General features: G+C 46.3%; 1 protein-coding gene across 2 annotated transcripts in view; it reads right to left on the reverse strand.

Moving 5' to 3' along the window:
• SASH1 (SAM and SH3 domain containing 1) overlaps positions 1-21,449 on the reverse strand; it is a 172,745-nt gene that overhangs the window by 12,966 nt on the left and 138,330 nt on the right. The window contains exons 10-16 of one of the 2 annotated variants that reach the window (XM_008140189.3): positions 17,009-17,355; positions 11,579-11,653; positions 9,561-9,704; positions 5,689-5,824; positions 4,717-4,886; positions 3,767-3,976; positions 2,833-2,983 (exon numbers count right to left, since the gene is read on the reverse strand). In XM_008140189.3, the coding sequence (XP_008138411.2) occupies positions 2,833-2,983; positions 3,767-3,976; positions 4,717-4,886; positions 5,689-5,824; positions 9,561-9,704; positions 11,579-11,653; positions 17,009-17,355 (1,233 nt within the window). Of the gene's footprint in view, positions 1-2,832; positions 2,984-3,766; positions 3,977-4,716; positions 4,887-5,688; positions 5,825-9,560; positions 9,705-11,578; positions 11,654-16,519; positions 17,356-21,449 lie in introns of both variants that reach the window. The other variant, XM_028140460.2, reaches the window with a different exon arrangement.

Below are 21,449 nucleotides of genomic sequence, written 5' to 3' on the forward strand. Positions count from 1 at the left end.
TGAAGGGACTTTGCTGGAGCTAAAACTCTTCCCCACCCCACCCCCAACTTCGACACACTCACGCACACAAACACAAATAGACACATACACACAGAAGGAGGAAGAATATGCTAAGACACGGATGAGTATCCAGACATCAGAAGGTTCTTGTGCATAAGGACATGAGCCATTTTCTGGAGAGCAGTTATTGCCAAAAGAAGAAAGGGAAGGGAAGGGAATTCTTGGATAGCAGGCCTTTCAATGGGCTTGTAAGATTCATTTCTTTAAAAGAAAAGAATCGAAGCAAAAATGTTCACTTTACTTGGACTTAGAAGGTGGATATGTGGAACTGTTTTATTTTTCTCTGTACCTTTCTGCATATTTGAAATAACTGCTCATTAAAATTCTTATAGAAATTGTTTTCGAAAAGAAGAGAGCTTTCACGGGGCAGCCCTGGGACAGTGGGATCAGTGTAGGCCAGTGATGGGCAACCTTTTGAGCTTGGTGTGTCAAACTTCGCCAAAAAACTGAGCATAACTCGGGTAGTGTGTCACTTTGAGGGAAAAAACTAACTCCAAGACTCTAGTCGCAAATGTTTCATCCTCAGGAGCAGCAAATGTTTCATCCTCGGCATGCGGCCGCGTGTCATCAGAAATGGCTACGCGTGTCAGTGCTGACACGCGTGTCATAGGTTCGCCATCACTGGTAGGCAATTGCTGTCGGACAATGGGAGTCTCTTCCAAATGGAACCCAGTAGGAAGGCTGGCAGTGCGCAGGCACGGTGCAACAAGGCAGGTTGGTAGATGTGCTTTTTGCTCTTGTAGAAGCTGAGCTAGAAGCTTGCAAGCTCTCTAAGACCTCAGTATATCTCTCTATCTGTCCAGTGATTAGGAATTTAGTTTGACATATATCCATTGTGTTCCTCTAAATCAGGCGTCCTCAAACTACGGCCCGCGAGCCACATGCAGGTGTTTTTGCCGTTTTGTTTTTTTACTTTAAAATAAGATATGTGCAGTGTGCATAGGAATTTGTTCATAGTTTTTTTAAACTATAGTCCGGCCCTCCAACGGTCTGAGGGACAGTGAACTGGCCCCCTGTTTAAAAAGTTTGAGGACCCCTGCTCTAAATGGTCAGTTACTTAGCATACTTCCTAAACACAGAATTTAACTGCACTGAATGTAAAACCTTACCATCTGGACACAGAGCCTTGTCACTAATTAGCACCCGGAGTCCTGGAAGCCTTCGTCTTAGAGCCAATGAAAGGAAGTGCCGCTTTATGCACTAGGGATTTATGCACTAGGGACGTTGTAAACAGAGGCATCGCATACCTTGGAAATGGGTTTGTGAAGAGGTCCTTGGGCCTCTGAGGGAGCATCATGACGGACAAAGATCCCCCCTTACAAAATACCTCCTGTGCAAACCTCAGGCTGGGCTTCCGAGGACAAGGTGTCCGAGCCAATGAGATACAACAGACACTCGGCTCAGATCCTGCCTTCTACTCCTTTATTAGCATTGCTCCTCCTACGTTCTGAATGGTAAAGGAAACGTAATGGACAGGGTTTATAAACCAGCTGTTCTCAGCGACGGAGAAAGAGCAAATGAGCTATTTTATAGAGCAGATGTGGTCCAGGAGACTAGATGATTTAACCTTAATTGTTCTTAATATAGCTGGCTGGCCACACAGGCACTAAGCCAGGCTCTTTAACACAACCTGGCCACAGATCCCACCCCCAGTCCCCAATAGACACCCCCAATACTGAAGAGACATGGTTTTAAAGTGATCTTCACTACAAAACACTATTCCCTCCAAACCTATCCCTGAAGGCAGTGTGTATATCTAGAGTTCAGACAGCTGCTTGATGGCGTGCGGTCCCCTGTATCAGAGGAAGGGCCTCCTACGCAGGAGTGTAACTGAGCAGAGACACGTGCTTCCTTGTCTCTGGGGCCTGATGCCTTCAGGAATGTACAGTTTTTCTCTCCCACCATTAACCATGGTTTGGTGTGTCTTCACAATAGAAATGCTATTAGCTACTGACATCCCTAAGCAAAGCACTTGAAAGAAAATGCATTTGAATTCAGTAGCTGGAAAGGATGCTCTGTTTGTGATGAATAATTTCAGGAATATTTTTGATGTCAGATTGAAGAATAAAGAGCGAGATAAGACTAGCTTAATGGAGCAAAGGATACAGTGTATTTAAACAGACTTCATAAAAGCTGCCAGCCCGCTGAATTCTGTTCACGGGCTGTAAAAATGAGCTATCATTTTGGCCGAGCCCCTGCGATATGGGATTCTCTGCTCTATGTATTCACTGCAGCCACTTCCTGCTTTTTTCACGGAAGCTGATGAATTTCATTTATTCATTAGCCAACCTATTCAGGAGGAAAATAACTCCTTGTGTGCTCTGAGAAGTAATTAACCCTTGGCTGGGCAACATTCTCCCATCTGCCAATCACTTTGGGGCCCAGGTTTCCCACCGACCTGCTGAAATCACACCTCCCAACAGTTCCTCACGTGACACCTACTGCATTTCTCAACAAAGCTGTGATTCCATTCTCAGTCACTTAGAGCAGCATTTTCCTCAACTAGTACCTGGAATCACGCCAGAAAAGACATCAGCAGCAAGGTTCTCTTCTGCTCCCACAGGAAGGTCTGCACTGGGAACTTACGTCTTTGTGTTTTTGATATAATACGAAATGGACTCTGGCCTTTGGCTTTGGAAAGAGTAGGACCAAATGAGTGACTGCAGGGACCTAAGAAGATGCTGGCTGCTTACGGGAGGCCTCTGGTGACTGAGTGCAATGATGTACGGAACACTTCCGCGTGGGTGGGGGTGGGTGTGGGGGGGGACTTACTGTCATACTCCTGTAGCAGCTCCACCGCTGTCAAGAGAACGGCTCTATGTTCTGGGTCCCTGATATTTAACTCATCCAAGTCCTCCTCCTCCAGGAGCTTAAAGGTGTCCAGATCCTCATATCCATTGAACAGGAAGGTGGGCATGTGCTCCTGGGAGGAAAGAGCACAGATGTGGGTCAGCAGGCTCAGCCACGTGATCCATGACCGACAACCAGCCTCAAACCCCTGAACGTTTTCCATCGTTGTTGTTATACTAATTGAAAGAGTAGTGCCACCTGTAAGCGCCTAGTCCTCTGGCTCGGTAGGCAGGGGCGCGTTTCACCGATCACGGGTTAAGAAGATCTGCACTGCAGGCGGAGACGGGTTCCCTGGCTTACATTTCAGTTGTGCCCTTGCTGTGAGCCGATCTCTTTACCACCACACAGTGCACAGGGGACAAGGCCATTTCGTTTACAGATCTATTGAAATCCAACTCAGAAAGGCCTGTGACTTCCCCAGAAACAAGGCGGTTTTGCAAGGAGGAAACAGAACCTAGCACGGTAGCCCCTCCCCCGCCAGATGCTGGGAATGATGTGGGAGAGGCGAGAAGAGCGAACACTCGGGGCCTCTGTGGAGCCGAGTGAGCAGGGACCTGAGGGCTTGTGCTCACTGCCCTTCCTGGTAGTAAGTAGCTTCAAGCCTGGAGCATTTTAAAAACTGCTCTTGGGGGACTAATAGCAAACTTTGACCCGCAGCTTAGCTGATACCCACAACAGAGGTCAAGGGCAGCATTAGCATCCAGACAACTATTTCTGTAGAATAATGGCTACTCATCACCGTAATAGGCCACCCTTTGGAGGACATAAGAGCACCCTCTCCCCTTCCCTGGAAGTGTGCTTGCTTGCTTAGTTTAGAAGGAGAGGCAGCATGTGACCAGAACAGGACGGAACTGACTTTCAGGTTAATCCGATCGAGGAGATCCTCCACGGACTTGGGCTGGGGTGGTCTTCCTTTCCTCTTCCTCCTGGTGGGGCGCTTGGGCTTCTCCTCTTCCTCGTTCAGCACATCCACGTAGATGAACTTGAAGGTGCCCACCTTGTTGTTCAACAGGCCCATCCAGGTGCCCATGGGTGGCTTGCTGATTATATCGATGATGTCTCCTTTCTGGGGCCCAGGGAACAAAGATCTTCCCATTAGGCACATTTCTAAGCATGAATCATAAATCGATGAGATGTATGCATCACCCACATGTGGAAACACTACGAAGGCCAGAATCAGGGTCCTACGAGTCACCTTATGAATGGGAGTTTGGGAGAGGGCCAGACCGAACATTCCTGACCGCGCTGGAATCCACATGGGCTGGAGGTCTCGAACCCCCCCGCCCTCCCGCAGCCCAGGCTGAAGTGTCTGTCTCCCAGTGCTCATGGCTAGGTGGGAGGTACCTGGCTCTCTGACTGCCTCGCCACCATCCAGAGCTCCTACTGCTTAGAAAAAGAATTTCCCCCAAAATGCCAGTGGCAATCCCTGCTCTGTGACTGCTTCCTACACTGTGGAACGCCATCTGTCCCATTTAATACCACTGACCATACAGAGCAGGCAGGCAGGTTTCTTTAGTGAGAGAGCCAGAAACTGGATCCTGGAGGGCAATCGGAATCCTACAGGGAAGCTGAGGTCGGGGGACTGGACCAGGAGGATGAGGTGGTGAGAACAGAGGATTAACACAAGCCCCGCCTCTGTCCCAAATGCTGGCTGGTTCTGTTCTGTTTTTCCCTACAGAGGAGAGCAGCTTATTAAGGTAGCCAGACATTGGCCAGTATGCACCACAGCAGCCCAGCATTCCACACAAGAACTGAACTCCGCTTAACGAACAAAGAGCCCAGGTCTAAGGCCAGACAGACACACACCTTGAGCTTGAGAGAGTCTGTGTCATAGGGACTGGGTGTGAAGTCAGTGTGCACCCTGGCGCGCCCACAGAAGGGGCCCCGGTAGGGGGGCTCCTCATCATCACCGTCTTCCGACTTGACACTTTCCCTGTTGCTGGTGGAGGAATCGGTGGTACTCACTGTCTGACCACCTGTACAGGAAACACAGGGAGAAGGAGGATAAATACAGCTGCCCCACAGAGCAAAGCTGAAAGACACTGAAGAAGCTGCAGGTTAGGACACGAAGGGCAAAAATCATGAGCCAGAACCACGTCAGGACCAGAGCAGGACCCAGTGATGAGTCCAGGGAGGGTCTGAGTTTTCTGAATGCTACCCCTAATCCAGCCCCTAACTGCACAGGCAGGACTCCAGCAAGTTATCTTTGTGATCTGGGAATGCAGGTGACATCACAAGCCCGAACATTCAGGCCCTCTCATTGGTCAGGCATAACATCTTTACCCCATCTTACGGACGAGGAAACCAACTCAGAAAGGTCAAATAACTTGCCCAAGGCCAAGTGCTTTTAAAGTGGTGGGTTTAAATGTGGTCCCTTTCCCCGTACCATTCTGACGACACCACCGCTGTCAGCGCGGTTGACCAACATCTATTGTCAGTGACGTTTATAATTCTCCTCCCTGCCCCCATCTCTTACTGTGTTGGTCACCTTCATGACCTTGAGGACTTGACTTGTCCTCCTCCACTCTCCAGATCTTTCCTCTGAGATGCTTTCCCTATCTTCTCTGACCGAAATTCATCACCCGCTCCCTTGTGCCACTGCTGTGCATCGACTAAACAAATACAATTCTAGGTCCAGATATTTGGCAGGTCTCTCTCTAACAGCACCCTACGGGTAGGCGCGTGGGCTTCTTTATCTTTACATTGCCTGAACCTTACACCCAGGAAATCTGATTTTGATTCCAAAGGAAATCATCTACAGTTACAAAGCAGGCGTACTCATCGAGCTCTGTCCACTCAGCGAACTCCGAAGACTCTCTACAGAACCTCCGGCTTTGAGCTTGGGCTTGTCCATGCGTTCACTGTCAGGCTGGGAGGGTGGAGGGGAGCCAGGCATTCCATCGAGGCCCGTGTCCTGCAATGGATTTCAACACAATTACGTTTCATCAGAGAGGACAACTGTCATTTTGTAATTCAAAGCAATTTAGCCCTCAACTCAAACAATCAAATCCAGTTTTATACCCATATTTGATGCTATAGCCAGTATTCTCCTCCTTTTTAATCTATATCCTTGCTCCATTTAAAAGTCTGGCCTGTGTATCAATTAATTAAGCACTTAAAAATTGTTTTTCATGCTCAATAGAAATTCTTGAAATCCCTGAGAAACACCTATCAACCTCCTACATAAAATCCTTCGTTAAAGGCTTAGAGACTCAGCATACTCAACAGTCCAGTAAAGAAGCCGGATTTCAAATGCAGATCAAGCAGAATCCATTAGCAATGTAGTATCTGGGATCACTCCCAGGGAATAAATCATCTATTTCAAGGGAAACATTTACTGTAAATATATACACATTCCTTGTGTTGTTGTTTTTTTTAAAAAAAAGACCAGATTGGTATGCCTCTAGTTACACAAATTAATGAAATTGGCTAAGGAAATACCAACTCAGGACCCAGCCACATAGCAAAAATACAATTTTTCAACCTGGCCGGTGTGGCTCAGTAGTTGAGCATCAACCAATGAACTAGGACGTCATGGTTTGATTCCTGGTCAGGGCACATGTCTGGATTGTGAGCTCGATCCCCAGTAGGGGATGTGCAGGAGGCAGCCAATCAATGATTCCTTCACATCATTGATGTTTCTATCTTTCCCTCTCTGAAATCAATAATAATATATATATATATATTTTAAATACCACTCTTCAGTCTATGGTGAAATGTCTATAGGTTTAGTTACAATCAGTTGTTCCCAGGTTTTAGTACCTATCACTTCTCTTTTGTGTTGTTAGTAAAAAGCTGTGATGACCCTTTCAGATCACTTTTGGGATGGCTCTGTCACAGCCTGGCAGCCCCTCCTTTGCACATGTAAGTGTAGCACGCTCATTCGGTTCCTGGTGTGACAATGTCTCTCCTCTAAAGTTTGCTGTGAGAATGGTTTACTTGCCACAACAGAAACCTCCCTGGCATCTCACACAGCCATGTGAGCACCAAACCATCTAAACGAAACCTGTTATTTGCATGGTGCCGAATCATCAGAAGAGCGAATCATCAGAAGAGCGTTAACAGGATTCTGTGGGTCCTGCAAACATTTAAGGTCAACAAACAGCCATGGCAGCTTCTGAGCCAAGACATTGTGCTTTACATTTAAGGAAAGTGAGCAGATGGCCTCAAAAACCATAAACAGAGGTGCCATTATTTGGGAGTTACTGAAGCTCCAAAGTATGAATTCCTGAATATATTTTTTAAATGTTTTTATTGATTTGAGAGAAAGAGGAATGAGGAGGGAAGGAGAGAGAGGGAGAGAGGGAGTGAGGGAGGGAGGAAGGGAAGGGAGAAAGAGAGAGAGAGAGAGAGAGAGAGAGAGATCAATAGGCTGCCTCCTACAGGCCCCCCACCCGGGATTGAGCTGGAAACCGGGTGTGTGCCCTGACAGGGAATTGAACTGGTGACCTTTTGGTGCACAGGATGATGCTCAACCAACTGAGCAACACCAGCCAGGGCCTCAATGTATTTTCATTCCTAAATCATAAAATAAGACATCCAATTACATTCTGTTTTTTAATGCTTCTGCTAAAAGCACACGTGGTTTGGGGGCTTTTTAAACAATAGTGATATTAAATATACCTCTCTAATATTATATGTTCTTAAATGCTTTCAAAAATTATTAATTTACTCATTATATACTTAAGGATTCCCTATGAGAACAGGTAGTATTCCAGGTAATGGGCATAATGCAGATAAAAGTCCTAATCAGAATGGGTGGTATATAAAACCTTGCAACATTCATATTCTCTCCCCAAAAAGCATTATAAAAGCCACTTACTCCTTCTCTTTTTTTTTCTTTTTTTTTTATTATGTGAAATGACTGTTTTGGTGTGTTTTTTAAAAAAAACAAACAAACAAACAAACAGAGAACTAAGAATACAAGGTGGACGTATAGTAGTAAAATTATAGAAAAAAATGTTCAAATGACATTAAAGTTCTGTGCTCAAGCAGAAAACTTCTATGAATGTGAAGTTTACACAAGCTCTTAGGGGAAAAGCCAACGAAATAAAGTGCTGCAAACTGGAGGTGCTGCTTCCCTGGCATGGCAGCTGCTTCCCAGGAGAGCGAGGTGTACTTCATTTGTGGTGAGAAATACAGAATCGCCATCGCTCCCACACCCAAGGGCCAAGAAATGCAAAGAATACAGAAAACAATCGTAGGGAACACACGATGGAGGCAGCGACTTCCCCTGTAGGTCTGAGAAGCCAGGGTTGAGAAACCGAGCACTGTCAGCACTGTGGATGAATGATGTGGGGTGCTCCCCTGTACATTAGTGGGGGTGCTATCCTGTGCATTCTAAGATGCCTCCCTGGCCTCTATCCAGTAGATGTCAGTAGTACCCACCCCATCCCACCCCAGTTGTGATTGTCTAAATGCCCTGGGGTTGGTGGGAGAACAAAATCACCCCACCCCTGTGAGAACCACCACAGTCAACTGAAGCTCTTGGGCAGGCCTTGCGTGAATCACTAGGTGGCTGGGCTGCCTAGCTCAGTGGTCGGCAAACTCATTAGTCAACAGAGCCAAATATCAACAGTACAACAACTGAAATTTCTTTTGAGAGCCAAATTTTTTTAAACTTAAACTTCTTCTAACGCCACTTCTTCAAATAGACTCACCCAGGCCGTGGTATTTTGTGGAAGAGCCACACTCAAGAGGCCAAAGAGCCGCATGTGGCTGGCGAGCCTCAGTTTGCAGACCACGGGCCTAGCTGGTGTGACTCAAACAAGGGGCTGCTTGGATTTTAGCTTACTCGGCCCACCAGAGGGCAGCAGCTGAGCCCACATGTCTGCTTTCCCTGTCTTATATTCGGTAAGTAAATCAGCATTACCTACATATTTCAAGTAGAAAACCGGCAGACACTAAAAATCTTCAACAGACTACAAAAACGAATACTACAGAGGTGCCAGAGGTGAGGGCTCTGAAAATCTAAGGGTCAGAATTACCTGAAGGCCCAGCTCTCCTCCCGCCTTTATTCCCTCCACCCACACAGGATAGAAACTGTCTTTCTAGGGATGGGATTACAGAATTGCAGGGGATCGGTTCTGAGTTGCCGTAAAAGCTGCAGAGGGAGCCAGTGGGTGAACACATCCCTGTGGAAACGTGATTACTACTGAAGCCCACTGCCAGGAAGCGCTTTCCGAGTTTACTTCTCAGACTTGCTGTGTGTTCCTACCACGCCTGCTACACTGGAAAGGTCTGCTGCCCAAGAAAACTTGAGTGTCTTTTTTTAAGGGTTGAGTCTAATGACATCCTATTTTGTAGCAAGGGGTTTATTTTAGAAAATAAAATCTTTTGTGTTTAAATTTGTGCCCTTACTGCGCTAAAGAATGCAATTTTTTACATGTCTGCCTCTCCTCCCGCCTGTACGTAGAAAGTACGGCCTGCACGTTGTATTCCCAGCACCAAGCAAGGTGCTGGGATGACCCTCAGTGCTTGATCCATGTCTGCTGTTCCAAATGCTCGTCTACATGAACTAAGCATGGTCCTGAGCCAGGGTAATGCCAAGGAATGTCTGTGTTTAGCACCATTTAAAATCTCAGACCGACATCCTGGGCTTTCCTGGTGTCAGGAGGGACCGGGGGCCTTTTCGCTCGGCACCCGCCTACCTGCTCAGGGACAGAGTTGCTGTATTTTTTGGACATTCTCTTCCTCATTGTCTCTTTCACGGATTTGACCTTTTTTCCAAGAGAGATGCGGGAGGCAGTAGGTGATTTGATGACTTCCTTGTACACAAAATCTCCTTCTTTACCCTGCAAAACAAAATAAGGACCATTCATCACAGGAAACAAGGCCCCCAAACAGGTTTTATTATGGAAGCCACTAATGTGCTATGTCTCGGAAAAACCCTGGCATCCCCTAGGATTCTGAAATGTTTCCTGTTAACTGAGTGCTGGGCTATTAATCATTGTTTAACTTTTTTTTGCTTGTTTTTTCAACTTGTTTTATTTTTCAATTACAGCTGACATTTCAATATTGTTTTTTATTAGTTTCAGGTGTATGCTATTTATCTTTTTGATTAAAAATTAAAAGCAATTCACCGAGGGCTTTTGTTTGTTTAAAGTGGGATGTGAAATACATTTTATTTTATTTCATCTTAGGACATTCCCTCTCCTAGTATACTTCTCCTGCCATGTGAAATACCCAAGGGGACTGCATTTCACCAACAGAGTGACTGAGATGAACCAAGGTTCGCATCATCCCAGCAGTGGGGGAGAAGAGAAAGACAATGTTACTGAGCACCTAGGACCTCGGTGAGAACAAAATGGGACATCTCAGTCATCACAGGTCAACACCTGCTCAGGTTTGTATCAGGGTGGCCCTCGGTGTGGTCAGCTCCTGAGTGCATGAATTTCCTTTCCTCAAACAATTACACGGTGGGTACCTCTTGCCTTACTTTTCACTGAAAACAGAAAACAACTTTCCCTGGAAAGTCAGAGAAAACACACTTTCTCTCATTTTCTAAAAGACTGACTACGTACCTTTCTTAGTTTACAAATCCATAAAATTTGATGTCCAAATAAAATAGTTTTATTCTTCCAGGAAATTCTCAAATACTTCAAAAATCACAGGTGTGTTTTTTTAGCGGACATTTGACAAGATAAAGCAGTTTCCTGACAAAATGCACGAGGGGAAAACAAAACTGTATGCAGAGCTCACCTGCGCCCCCGGGGCCTTCCCAAGGAAACACGGGGAGAACGTGTCCTGAGAATTGTGGCGACCTGTCCCCACCCTGGGATCCAGAAGAAGCGGGTCGGAGGAGCCAGTAAGCTCAGCCCACAGAAGACTGGTTTGCTTTGGCCCCAAGGAGACAGGGTTCATTCCAGGACACCCCGGATCAGAAAGACCTAGGCTTAATATGGGGCTGTGTACTTGGCCTATGATAAAACTGGTTTTTAGAAATGCTGGCAAATGCTCTTGAACGCAAATCACAGGCTCCATCCTTTGGCCCTGTTTGTGTGTAGCAGCCATGTGCCTTTAAAACCAGTGTGAGCAAAAACTAGCATAAGACCCAGAGGCCAGATGCATCTGGATTTGTGACTTGGAGGAAACTGGAAACACAGGCACTGAAGGAATGGTGCTACTCTGGAGAGAGATGGAGGCCGAGGTGGTCGTGGTCCGTTCCCGTGGAAAAGAGAAGTGTCTCTAAGGGAAGGGGAGTAAGGGGTAAGGGCTGTGTGTGTGTGTGTGTGTGTGTGTGTGTGTGTGTGTGTGAAAAAGGTGAAGGGATTAAGCAAAGAAGAAAACAAAACCTCATAGACACAGAAAACAGAATGGTGATCACCAGAGGGAAAAGGGGGTGGGAGAGGTAGAAGAGGGTAAAGGGGGGATAATTGGTGATGGAAGGAGACTTGATTTGAGGAGGTGAACACATAATACAATATACAGATGATGTATTAGAGAATTGTACACCTGACACCTATATAATTTTATTAAGCAATGCCACCCCAATAAATTCAATTAAAAAAATTTTTTAAACATGGGTGAAATAGGGCTTCTTTTCAAACAATTTAGGATCACTGAGGAAAAGATTACCCAGCATCAATTCTCAGAGACTAGACGTGAAACTATGTCAACCACGTGGCTTGGATCCGAACCTTTTGCTTTCCCGCTGATGCGTACTCACCATCGGGTAAGAGTTATTACTGCCAATGTGCAGAGAACGATTCGTCAAATCAAATCCTCCAAAACTGCAGGTTCTCTGCGGAAAGGGGAGGGCAGGACAGTTAGGCTGAAGCCGGCCAGCAGTGCACCAACCCAATGCATTTCCCACTTGCAGGACGTCACTGAATCACAAATACGTTACAGGATGGAAGTAGGACGAGAAATGGTAAGAAAAAAAAATACATGATTCATGTTACAAGGAAACTTGCCACTGGAACTGTGCCTACACCAGAAGTCCAGAATCCCCTAAACATGCAAAAACCCGCTGGTTAAAAAACTCCTAACAAAAATCATCCATGTCTCCCTGTCTCTTAGCGACAGAATTCACCCTCCCAGCCCCCTTAACATCAGCTACACACAGTAGTGACACTGAGGGAATCCATGTGCTCAGAGGGGTCTTGGAAACTCAGGTCCAACACCCTATGGCTCTGCCACTGACAGCAGGCTTTCCTAACAGACTCTTTTGTTTAGTTTTAAATCGTTAAGAAGGGGGAAACTAGGTTATGTTTACAGTAGTCCAATCAGGCCAAGAGGGTTACTCATTCATTGCTTTCCTGACCTAGCCAAAGATGCTGGTAACTTTCCCATCTAACTGACCAACTTCATCAATTATGACTCCTTTTTTCTGAGTGTATAAAGATGCCACATTTGCCCAGAAAGAAAGAAGTTGATTCGGTGACTGTCTTTGACCGCACTCTAATTTAATAGGAAAAACACCAATGTTATGAAGAACAAAAACCTTAATGTTCTTTCGGTTGGTTTCAAACTTTACGGAACTGCATATATTTCAGTGATTTTTATATTTCCAAAACTTGGCTTGAATTTTCCTTTTGTTTTTCTAGCAAAAGCTACTCAAGGACCATCTCCACGCGCCCCGCCCCCTTCCCAGAAAAAAAAAAAAAAAGTCTGTAAGAGAAAAGAGAAACTTAAAGCTCACTAATTCTTCTTACAACTGATTCTCTTTTTTTAAGCAACTGGTAATAAAAGTTGAATAGCAGATTTGGGCTCCATAATGTGTACAACCTATTCCTCAGCGAACTCTAGTTAATAAGGTATTAAACAGAAGAAATTTGCAGGATCGATCTCCAGTAGGGGGCATAAAGGAGGCAGCCGATCATGATTCTCTCTCATCATTGATGTTTCTATCTCTCTCTCCCCTCTCCCTTCCTCTCTGAAATCAATAAAAAATATATCTAAAAAATAAATACATAAAATAAATGTACTTTAGATATATATTAATTAAGTGAATTGATAAAGAAACATCCAGAAGGAAAATGCTTAGGTTTTTGGAATCATACAGATGTGGGTCCAAATCCTGGTTCTGCCACTTATTTGCTGTGTGACCATTGGTAAAATACTTCAACTCTCTGAGCTCTGGTTTCTTCATCTGTGAAATACCACCTGTAGCATAAATTTGAAGACTTGTAGCACACTATCTGACACAAAGCAGGGGTCTCTAAGAATATTGGTTTCTGGCATTACTTCTCATTCGGACTACACTGAGAACTGTAGCTTGTCCCAACAATTGTTATATTGATGAAGCCTAGGCTCAGGCAACATTCTAAACATGCAAATGAAGGACTAGAGCTTAGTTCTGTGCCGTGCATTCTGGGAGCTTCAACTGTAAAACCAGAGCATCCCAGGAATGGGTCAAAGAGAGACAGCAGGTGTGGAGGAGAGAGGCCAGGAGATGCAGGTGTCACGGGAGGCCTTTCGGGATCACCAGCATTTGGGATGGCACAACCACTCTCCTTCACCACAGCTGTGTTGCTGTTTTAAAGGACCTACCACAGACATGACATCCAGTGAACATATTTTTATTTTGTATTAAATATCGATGGACAATCTGATTTCCCTTATAACCAACTTAACTAGACCTCTATCTATTCTATAAAAAAAGAGAAACCTTTTTACGCAAAAACACCAAATCCCCTCATCTGGAGAGTGGTGTTAGGAACACCTCTCCAGGCTAATTTTTAACATTAATTTCCCTTTCTAGCTTATAATGCCGAATAGACTTCTTCATTTTTGTAAAGACAATCATTTTATTGTGGCTCGTTTCCTGTGAGTCAGGGCTCACAGACACAGCATGGCACCCAGATGCCGGCTCGGGTTATGGCTCGGCACTTCCCTGCTTTGCATTCCGGCTTCAACTGCAATGCTGGAGCCCAGCACGCTATTTCTGATGCATGGGAACTAACTGACAGAGCACTTATGTGGAAATATAGCTGTAATGAATCAGAAGCTCGTTTATATCCTCGGATGCCTGCTGTATGCATTTATTCCTAAAATAAAAAGCTCCAAGAGTGAGCTGCCTTTTTTAAGCACCAACTAAAACCTCTCCCTGAGATATGCTAAGATATCTGGGAAAGATTCCTCTGTATCATTGCAGAAGAACAAAAACTGGAACAACGAACGCTGCTTGAGCTCATCTCTACTCTTTCGGTAACATCAAGTAGATCTCAAAGCATCACCACCCCTTCAACAGAGAAAAGAGCTTTCAGAGAGAACAGTGAGCTCTTCGGCTTTGGTGGTCTCCACAGAGGAAGCCTAAATGTGGTTTGTCAAGGGCATACACGTCTCATGTCCAGGTAACTGTAAGACTTTAGATAGATGCTTGTGGATGAGGAGAGCCGGGCAATGGAATGGTCATGCAGTTGAGAACATGTTTTTGGGGGGAGTTAGGGCTGAATTTTTAAAATGGACAAAATTCCAAAATGTCATGCATGTCTGTTTCACCAAACAAAAACTGAATGACCAAATAAAAAGCAAGACAAGTGACCATTTTCAGTGAATACACAGCATTATCATTTCCCTGAGGTTTCATCAAGCAAATATGGCTTTTTTTTTTTTTTGAAAGACAAAAAAGATCAAGGTTGAAGATTAAAGGACACTGCACTTTTGGATAAAATGAAGGAGATATATGCCAAAAAGAAGAGAAAGAGCTCTTTAAATAAAGCAAGCAAAGAAATTATGTCTTTAATAAAAAGAAGAAAAAAAAAAACACCTCTGTTTGATGTTTAACATTATTTGCCCATATAGTCTCTGAATAGTTAGAAAATTTTATTTATCTGGTTGTACAACTATACTTACAATAAAAGGTATGTGCAAACTTCTAATTTAGCATCAAACATATATTTCCACAAGTATTAACACTGCCCAGTACAGCCTCAAGTTCATAGCACCTTAAAAAACCCAGCCTCAAGCTGACACTTGGAACAGAGATTACATAATGCCACCTTTGCAGGGGAAAAACTGCTCTCGTGTCCACACTCAATGTCAACGAAGACTCAATCACTGTCCCACAGTGTAATTTAGCACCAATCTTAGAAATATAACTTCTGGACAGAAAAACTTGATAACGTTTGATCATTAACCTGGTAATAAATAATATGAGGGGCAATGAACAGATCAAAGTGCTCCATGTCAATAAATTCTCATTATTACATGATTTAAACTCACGGAGCTGAGTCATCCACTAAGAGAGAAGAGGTGGCTCTGTCCATCAAGGTCATGTCCAATGGCAGAGAGGCCCATAAACTGGGCAGAACACTTCCAGAGGTAAAAAGTAAACTATACCAAGACTGGTTAGCCACAGGCATTTTACAAAAGACGTGTGGGTCAGAACTGAGTGAGTGAGAAAAGGAATTGTGTTATTTCACAACAAAACAGGACCACTGATAATTGTTGCCATGATGTGGAAAGAACGAGAAGAAAAATTGCCACTAATAGTATTAAAAGGTTTGCAAGACTGTTAGGAATGTGAGAAGATGGAAAATTAGACCAAACCAGAAGGTCAGCATGTGCAGGGATAGTTGGAAAATAGAAGGGGTAAGGATCGAAGGATTTTTTTAGGAGAAGGGCATCTTAAGGGGATGGATGGCACTGGCCAACCAGCCTCCATATCCACAAAAGGAGAAGTTAATTGAAGGAATTTAAATCACAGTAATCACCTGGGGAAAAACACCTTTCTCGTGAATGTGAACAAACCCTGGAGAAAGCCCCCACGAGAGGCTGCCATGTAGTCCATTCCTTCAGACCTTTAAAGGGGGACACAGCCGGCAGACCCGAGGGAAGTAAGCAGGGCACAGGGGACAGCAGGGCCAGGAAGCCACTCCTCCTCCGTCTGTGCACTGTACATACTGTATATGAGCTACTGTGCAAACTGGAAGTTGGGTGGGAATTTCAGGGGGTGGGAAGGATCTATAGTCTCGAGTTCAAAATAAGCCATGCCCTGAAAATAAACTTCACAAAAGTCCAATGATTCAGTAATAAAACTGAAAAATGCTTTATGATTTGAAAAGAAGCACTTCATTCCTTGCTATGTATAGAGGAATGGAGCAGTGGAGGACATTTTAAAATAGTTGTTCCTTTGATTAAAAAGCTAAGGACGCCAACTTGACTTAACTAAAAAGAACTCTAATTCTTTTCCCTTTTGATTTAAGAACTTTCCATTTGCTTCTACTGATAAAAGAAATAAACTTGACAACGTTTCCAAATCACCAAATTGGTGATTGGGATGATGGCAATCTTTCCATGAGCTAGTTCCCATTGTTTTAATTAGCTAAAACAATAAGCCTCTCTTTTAAGGGCAAAATACCCTCTGTTTTGAATCAGCTTCTTTGAGGTCAAAGTGACGTGATGGCTGGGAACGAAGACAGCCACCCTCGAAGGAGGCCAAACCCCACCCCGGGACTCTGGGAGCCCTTCTCTGGATCAGGAAAGAGGACACATGGGAAGGAGGGCTGGAAATCTGAGATGATGATGGAACGGGCCCTGAAGTTAGGAAGTTCTGAGCAGAAGAGCGGGGAGGACGCCAAGCTCCACAGAAGAAAGGCCATAATGCTTGACTACACCTCACGGAAAGGACAAGGCCAGGCTGGGGACCCTCCGGGAGACTCACGGACTTCTGGTGGATTCTCAAGAGAACCCTCTTAGTACAGCGGTCGACCGTGGCGGCCCACTTCCTCTTTGCCTCCTCCTCCTCCTGCAGCAGGCACCGCCTCAGGTCCTGCTGCTCGGCCTTGCTCAGGGTCCTGTCTGAGGCCGGGCGCACTAGCTGGCTCAGGTTCAGGTGGCTGTACAGGCTCCGCTCCACCACGTAGGTGATATTGACCTCGCTGACCGCGGGGCGCCCGCGCCCCCTCCTGCCGGGGACGCCACAGCTCCCTCCCCCTTTGGGTCTCTGCCGCAGCAGCTGCAGGTCACAGGGCGTGCTGTGAGCTCCTTTGCGGGAGGGACGCTGGCAGAGAAAAGCTCGGGAACAGGAGTAATTCGCATCCGTCTTCTTCAGGCGGATCTGCTTGCGGACGCTCTGCACCTCCTCCAGGGACACGAGAAGGTGGTGCCTGCGACGGTGGCTGTCACAGAAGCACACGCCATCGGTACTTACCCCGTGGCTCAGGGACCCCAGACTCTTCTTCATCTCCCCCTCGGTCAGGGAGCGGGAGACCTTCTGGGCCTTTTCTTCGTCTGGGTAGGAGAAGAACGTCCCCATCTTCTTGGGGGGCTTAATGAGGCCCCGGCTGTCTCCTTTGCTGAAGGTTTTGACCAACTTCCGGCCAGCGGCCCAGGCTTCCAGGTTGCTGGATGACGGAGAAGTGGTGAAAGGGTCTGCGTCATCTTCCGGAGGCTTCTCAGGGGAGCCATCAAACAAGAAGGGCTTCTTGTGCACGCCGGAGTACAGGGCGGCCCTCTCGTCCAGGGCCGGGGGGCTCTCAAACACGGGCTCCTCCCCGCCTGCAGAGGGGGCAACGGACACGGTCAGGGCCTCCACACACGCCTTTGCATTCTCCCCCAGACCTTTCCTTACGCACCCCCACCCTGCACAAGGGAAGCTGGTCCGTGCAGAAACCACAGGGATGGCCCTCCCTGTGTCACTCACCCTCTTCATACACCGGGCTCCCCCTTACATAACGGCGCGTGAAAAGGGAAAATCAAACTGTGCCAACGTAGGGCTTCACACAAGCTTGGTGTTGAAAGGTTTCGGATGTGTTTCTCTCTCCTCCTTTAAATATCTTTGTAGACCAAACCCCTTAATAGACTTATTCAGAGTGCCTCTGGGAACTCTAAGCCAGTCATAACCACGGCATCCCCCAGCACTCGCAGTAAGTAAGTAGCCTCCCCAGTTGGTTACGTGCAACAATCCCCAGAAGCCGGGACCAGACCCTTGCCCTTCTGAAAGGCCGTCCTGTTGAGTCTGGTTGCCTTCTCATGCTCAGGTTGTGGTGAACGCCATGTGCCAGACGGCGATGTTTGACTGGCACATGTGCCATTTCAGTGATTAACTCGCCAAGGGAGTCCAGGTGTGGAAACACCACCACATAGGGGTGGTGCCTTGTGAATGCAACTGACAAATGGTCCCCCGTTGACAGGACAAACACAAGAAGTTAGGGAACTGAGTGACCCCAGCCAGACTGTCCCATCAACTGGGCACTGCTAGAGGCAGCAGCGGCCCTGAGGGGCGGGGACCTGCGAGCAGCCCCACCCGCGTCCCACTGCATCTCAAGGACGCCGCGGCTCCTGGAGCCTTTGCTGGAGCCAGGTACCACGCCAAGCCCTCCGGAGCCCAGAGGGAAGGTCTGGCTGGACTTGCTGGCAGGAAATCCGATGTGAACAGATGTGAGAAAAGAAGTAGGTCAAACTGTGGGTGTAGTGACCCTAACGGGCTGTGTCCCTTTAATTATAAGGAAACTTTGGAGCAGGACAGCTTTCCACCAGCTGAACTGTGAAGAGGAAAAAAACACCAAGTTTCCTGGAACAGAGGGATGGCACTAAATATACCAGCTGGAAGGAGGGTGCCAGTGAGCGGTTAAATGTCGGAGATAAAGGGAAAGGACTGCTCACTTCGGGGGGCCGGGGGGGGGGGGGGGCAGGAATGAGTGGATTGGTGGCAGTCCTTTAAAATTCCAAAAGTTTCTTCCTCTTCCAATGGATTGGAATTACAGTTCCAAATATAAAGAAACAAGTTCCACTGCTATTAAGCACAACCCTAGACTGACTCTGAAGTCAAGGAGGTGGTGGTGGAAAGCGAGAGTCAAAACTATGCCCAGTCAAAAATTCTCCATCATCTGCAGGCCAAACCCACTCAACTCAAGAGTTATTCCCAGACCTTCCCGGAGAGTTCAACATTGGGGTCCAGTGTTCTGACGGGAATTTGCCAGACCAGAAGCAGTGTGCGAATATCATGAATGTTTCCTGCTACTTCCTCAGGACATCTGACTAATGAGGTAAGGAGCCCAAGGGTCCCTGAGTTGCCGCAAGTAAAATGGCAACCTCTTCTACGAAGTCTGCTCTCCACGACCAAGACGAGAGGCACAGCCTGGTGGCTGAGGCAGCCCACCAACAGACTTCCCCCAAAAGCAATCCAGTCACAGACCATGGCTTTTCCTGCAGCCCAGGTGTCCACGGAGGCATGCAAAGGCCCTTATCTACCCATAGTCCTTAGGGGCTTTGGGAAATCAGGTGGGTTGACTAAATAGTTTAAGGACCTGGCACTCAGTGGTGGGTGAACATTTTCTGGGCTCTGTCTTTAGGGCTGTCATCAGAGATCCCAATACTTCCGTGTCACCCTGGAGTTAGAACCAGCTGGGGCACACACATCCACAACATATGTAGCTGTACTCCCTGGTTTGGGAAGTCAGCATCTGGTGGAGGGTTTGGAGGAAGTGTGGCAAAGGTTTATCAGCCCGTGCTGAGGGCAGGCCTCGCGTGGCACGGGCTCTTCTGTCTGCCGTGCCCAGGCCCTGAAATCCCAGCCTGCACTGGGTTCCTTGGGTTCAGAGCACCGCTTCCCCATTCTCCTCTGGCTTGAAAGTACAACCATCCTATTGAGAGAATGGCAATCAAAAAAGTGCTCCCTCTGTCATCACTTAGCGTGATATGCTTCACACACTGACCTTTATCTATTTTATTCAGCTGAGACTAGAACACAGAGGGAAAGGTGACTCTGACAGAATAGGATGACTTAATGCTGAGAGAGAGCACAGATTGATGCCCTGGATTCCGGCCCTGGCTCTGCCACTCAGCATCTCCTGACCTTGGGCAATTACTTCCATCTCGGAGTCTGTTCCTCACTGGTGATAATGCCTACCTAGCTTTGTAATACCTATTGCAAGGGGACTGAGAGGATAAAATTAAATAAAAGGGGGTATGTGAAGGTTCTCTATATGCTGAAAAGCACTGTACAAACAAGGGTGAGTGATTCATTATGAGGTTACAGATGAGCTGGAACAATGAGGGAAGGCGGTGGGAGGGTATCGGCTCAAGGAGAAAGACACAGAAATGGGCAGGCAAAGGGCACTGACCTGGCTTACAGTTTAACATTGTCTCGGGTCATCGTGCCCCAGATAAGGACCTGAAACTCAAGTTACAAGGGTGAGTCTGGGTGAAGGACTGTAACTCTGCAGGCTTTCCCAAGCCTCCAGGGCTGGGGGGAGGGGCAGCGTGGCAGCAGAGTGGAGACCCAGGATGCAGAGTCAAGCTGCCCAGACTTAATTCTGTGTCTTGTGCTGGCTGGCTCAGTGGGATGACCTTGAGTAAATCACTTCACCTCTTGGTGTCTTAGTGTCCTCCCTTGTGAAATGAGTATGGTATTAGTCCTGCCTCTGGGGGCTATGCTGAGGATGATATAGCAAAAGGAACATAAAATCTATGGTTTTTAGGAAAGTGCCTGGCATGCAGAACGGTCTCAGTAAGTATTCAGACAACTTAGCATTGGCACAGGCACGCAGGAAGTCAAAAGGATTCCACTTTGAAGGTCTGGGGCAGAGGGCAGGGGTTCCTGGGAGTATGAATCTTAACTGCTGGCAGAAGTAGGGGCCAAAGTAGAAAGTACCGCTTCTTTTGCCAATGAGGAACCTCAGAGAGTTCTATTACGCAGGGGCTGGAAGGAGTGCTTGCCTAGCAGGGTATTGGGGGCAGCCCATTGCAGATGCCCCGAGCTGCACACACACCTGGGACCTCTCTTGGTGATACCAGCAAGCCCAGTCAGTGGTATCCCAGTTCCCCAACTCACTTGGGACTCCGCTCACTGAATCCATCATCCATCTGAGACACCTACTCACACGCAGATGAATTAAAAGTTCAGAGTAAGAAGTCACTTAGGTCATTACTGTTTACCCCAGAGCTCTCTCTTTTGGTAGGTTTTTCTTTTCTTTTTTTTTTTAAAACTATGTCTCTCAGAGTTAGTTGAATTATTTAATCTGAGATCATTATGGGAGTTAGAATATTTCTGTGTTTTCACAAATGTTATTCTAGTGGAAAAGGCTGCCTCAATACATAGGACTGTCATGTCTGAAGGGGCCAACACTAACTACTCCACTCATTTTATCTCATTTATGAACAAGATCCACCAATCTAGTTGGGATGTTTGAGATTTAATTTTGCCAAGTGTGCATGAGTTTTTTAAATGCCATGCCCCCCCAGGTTCAATGATGGCAGCTCCATGGGGTTCTAGTTAATATCACTAACGGACACCAGGAAGAGCTGCCACAATAAGGGGAAACCGTGACTGGCAAACAGGTATTAAAACATCCAAATGCAACAGCAGCATTGCATCCAAAAGTAAACAGAATTGCCATGCAAAGAAGTCACCCAAAAGAAACCCAGGAATTAGCTACAATTCTAAGTTTATGAAATTGGCCATAAAGCAGATGTCTCTCCCTCTCTCCTCCTTTCTTTCCCCTTTTAACTCCACTCTCCCACAGTAACCCCTCTACCTTCAATAGTCCTCTAGGGGATTTAAACTAATAAATAATTACAACAAATTAAAATAAAAATAGCAATAATAACAACAGGAAACCATCATCTACGTAAATAAGGGGCAATTCAGT

This window comes from Eptesicus fuscus, chromosome 10 (assembly GCF_027574615.1).
Source record: "Eptesicus fuscus isolate TK198812 chromosome 10, DD_ASM_mEF_20220401, whole genome shotgun sequence".
NCBI lineage: Eukaryota > Metazoa > Chordata > Mammalia > Chiroptera > Vespertilionidae > Eptesicus > Eptesicus fuscus.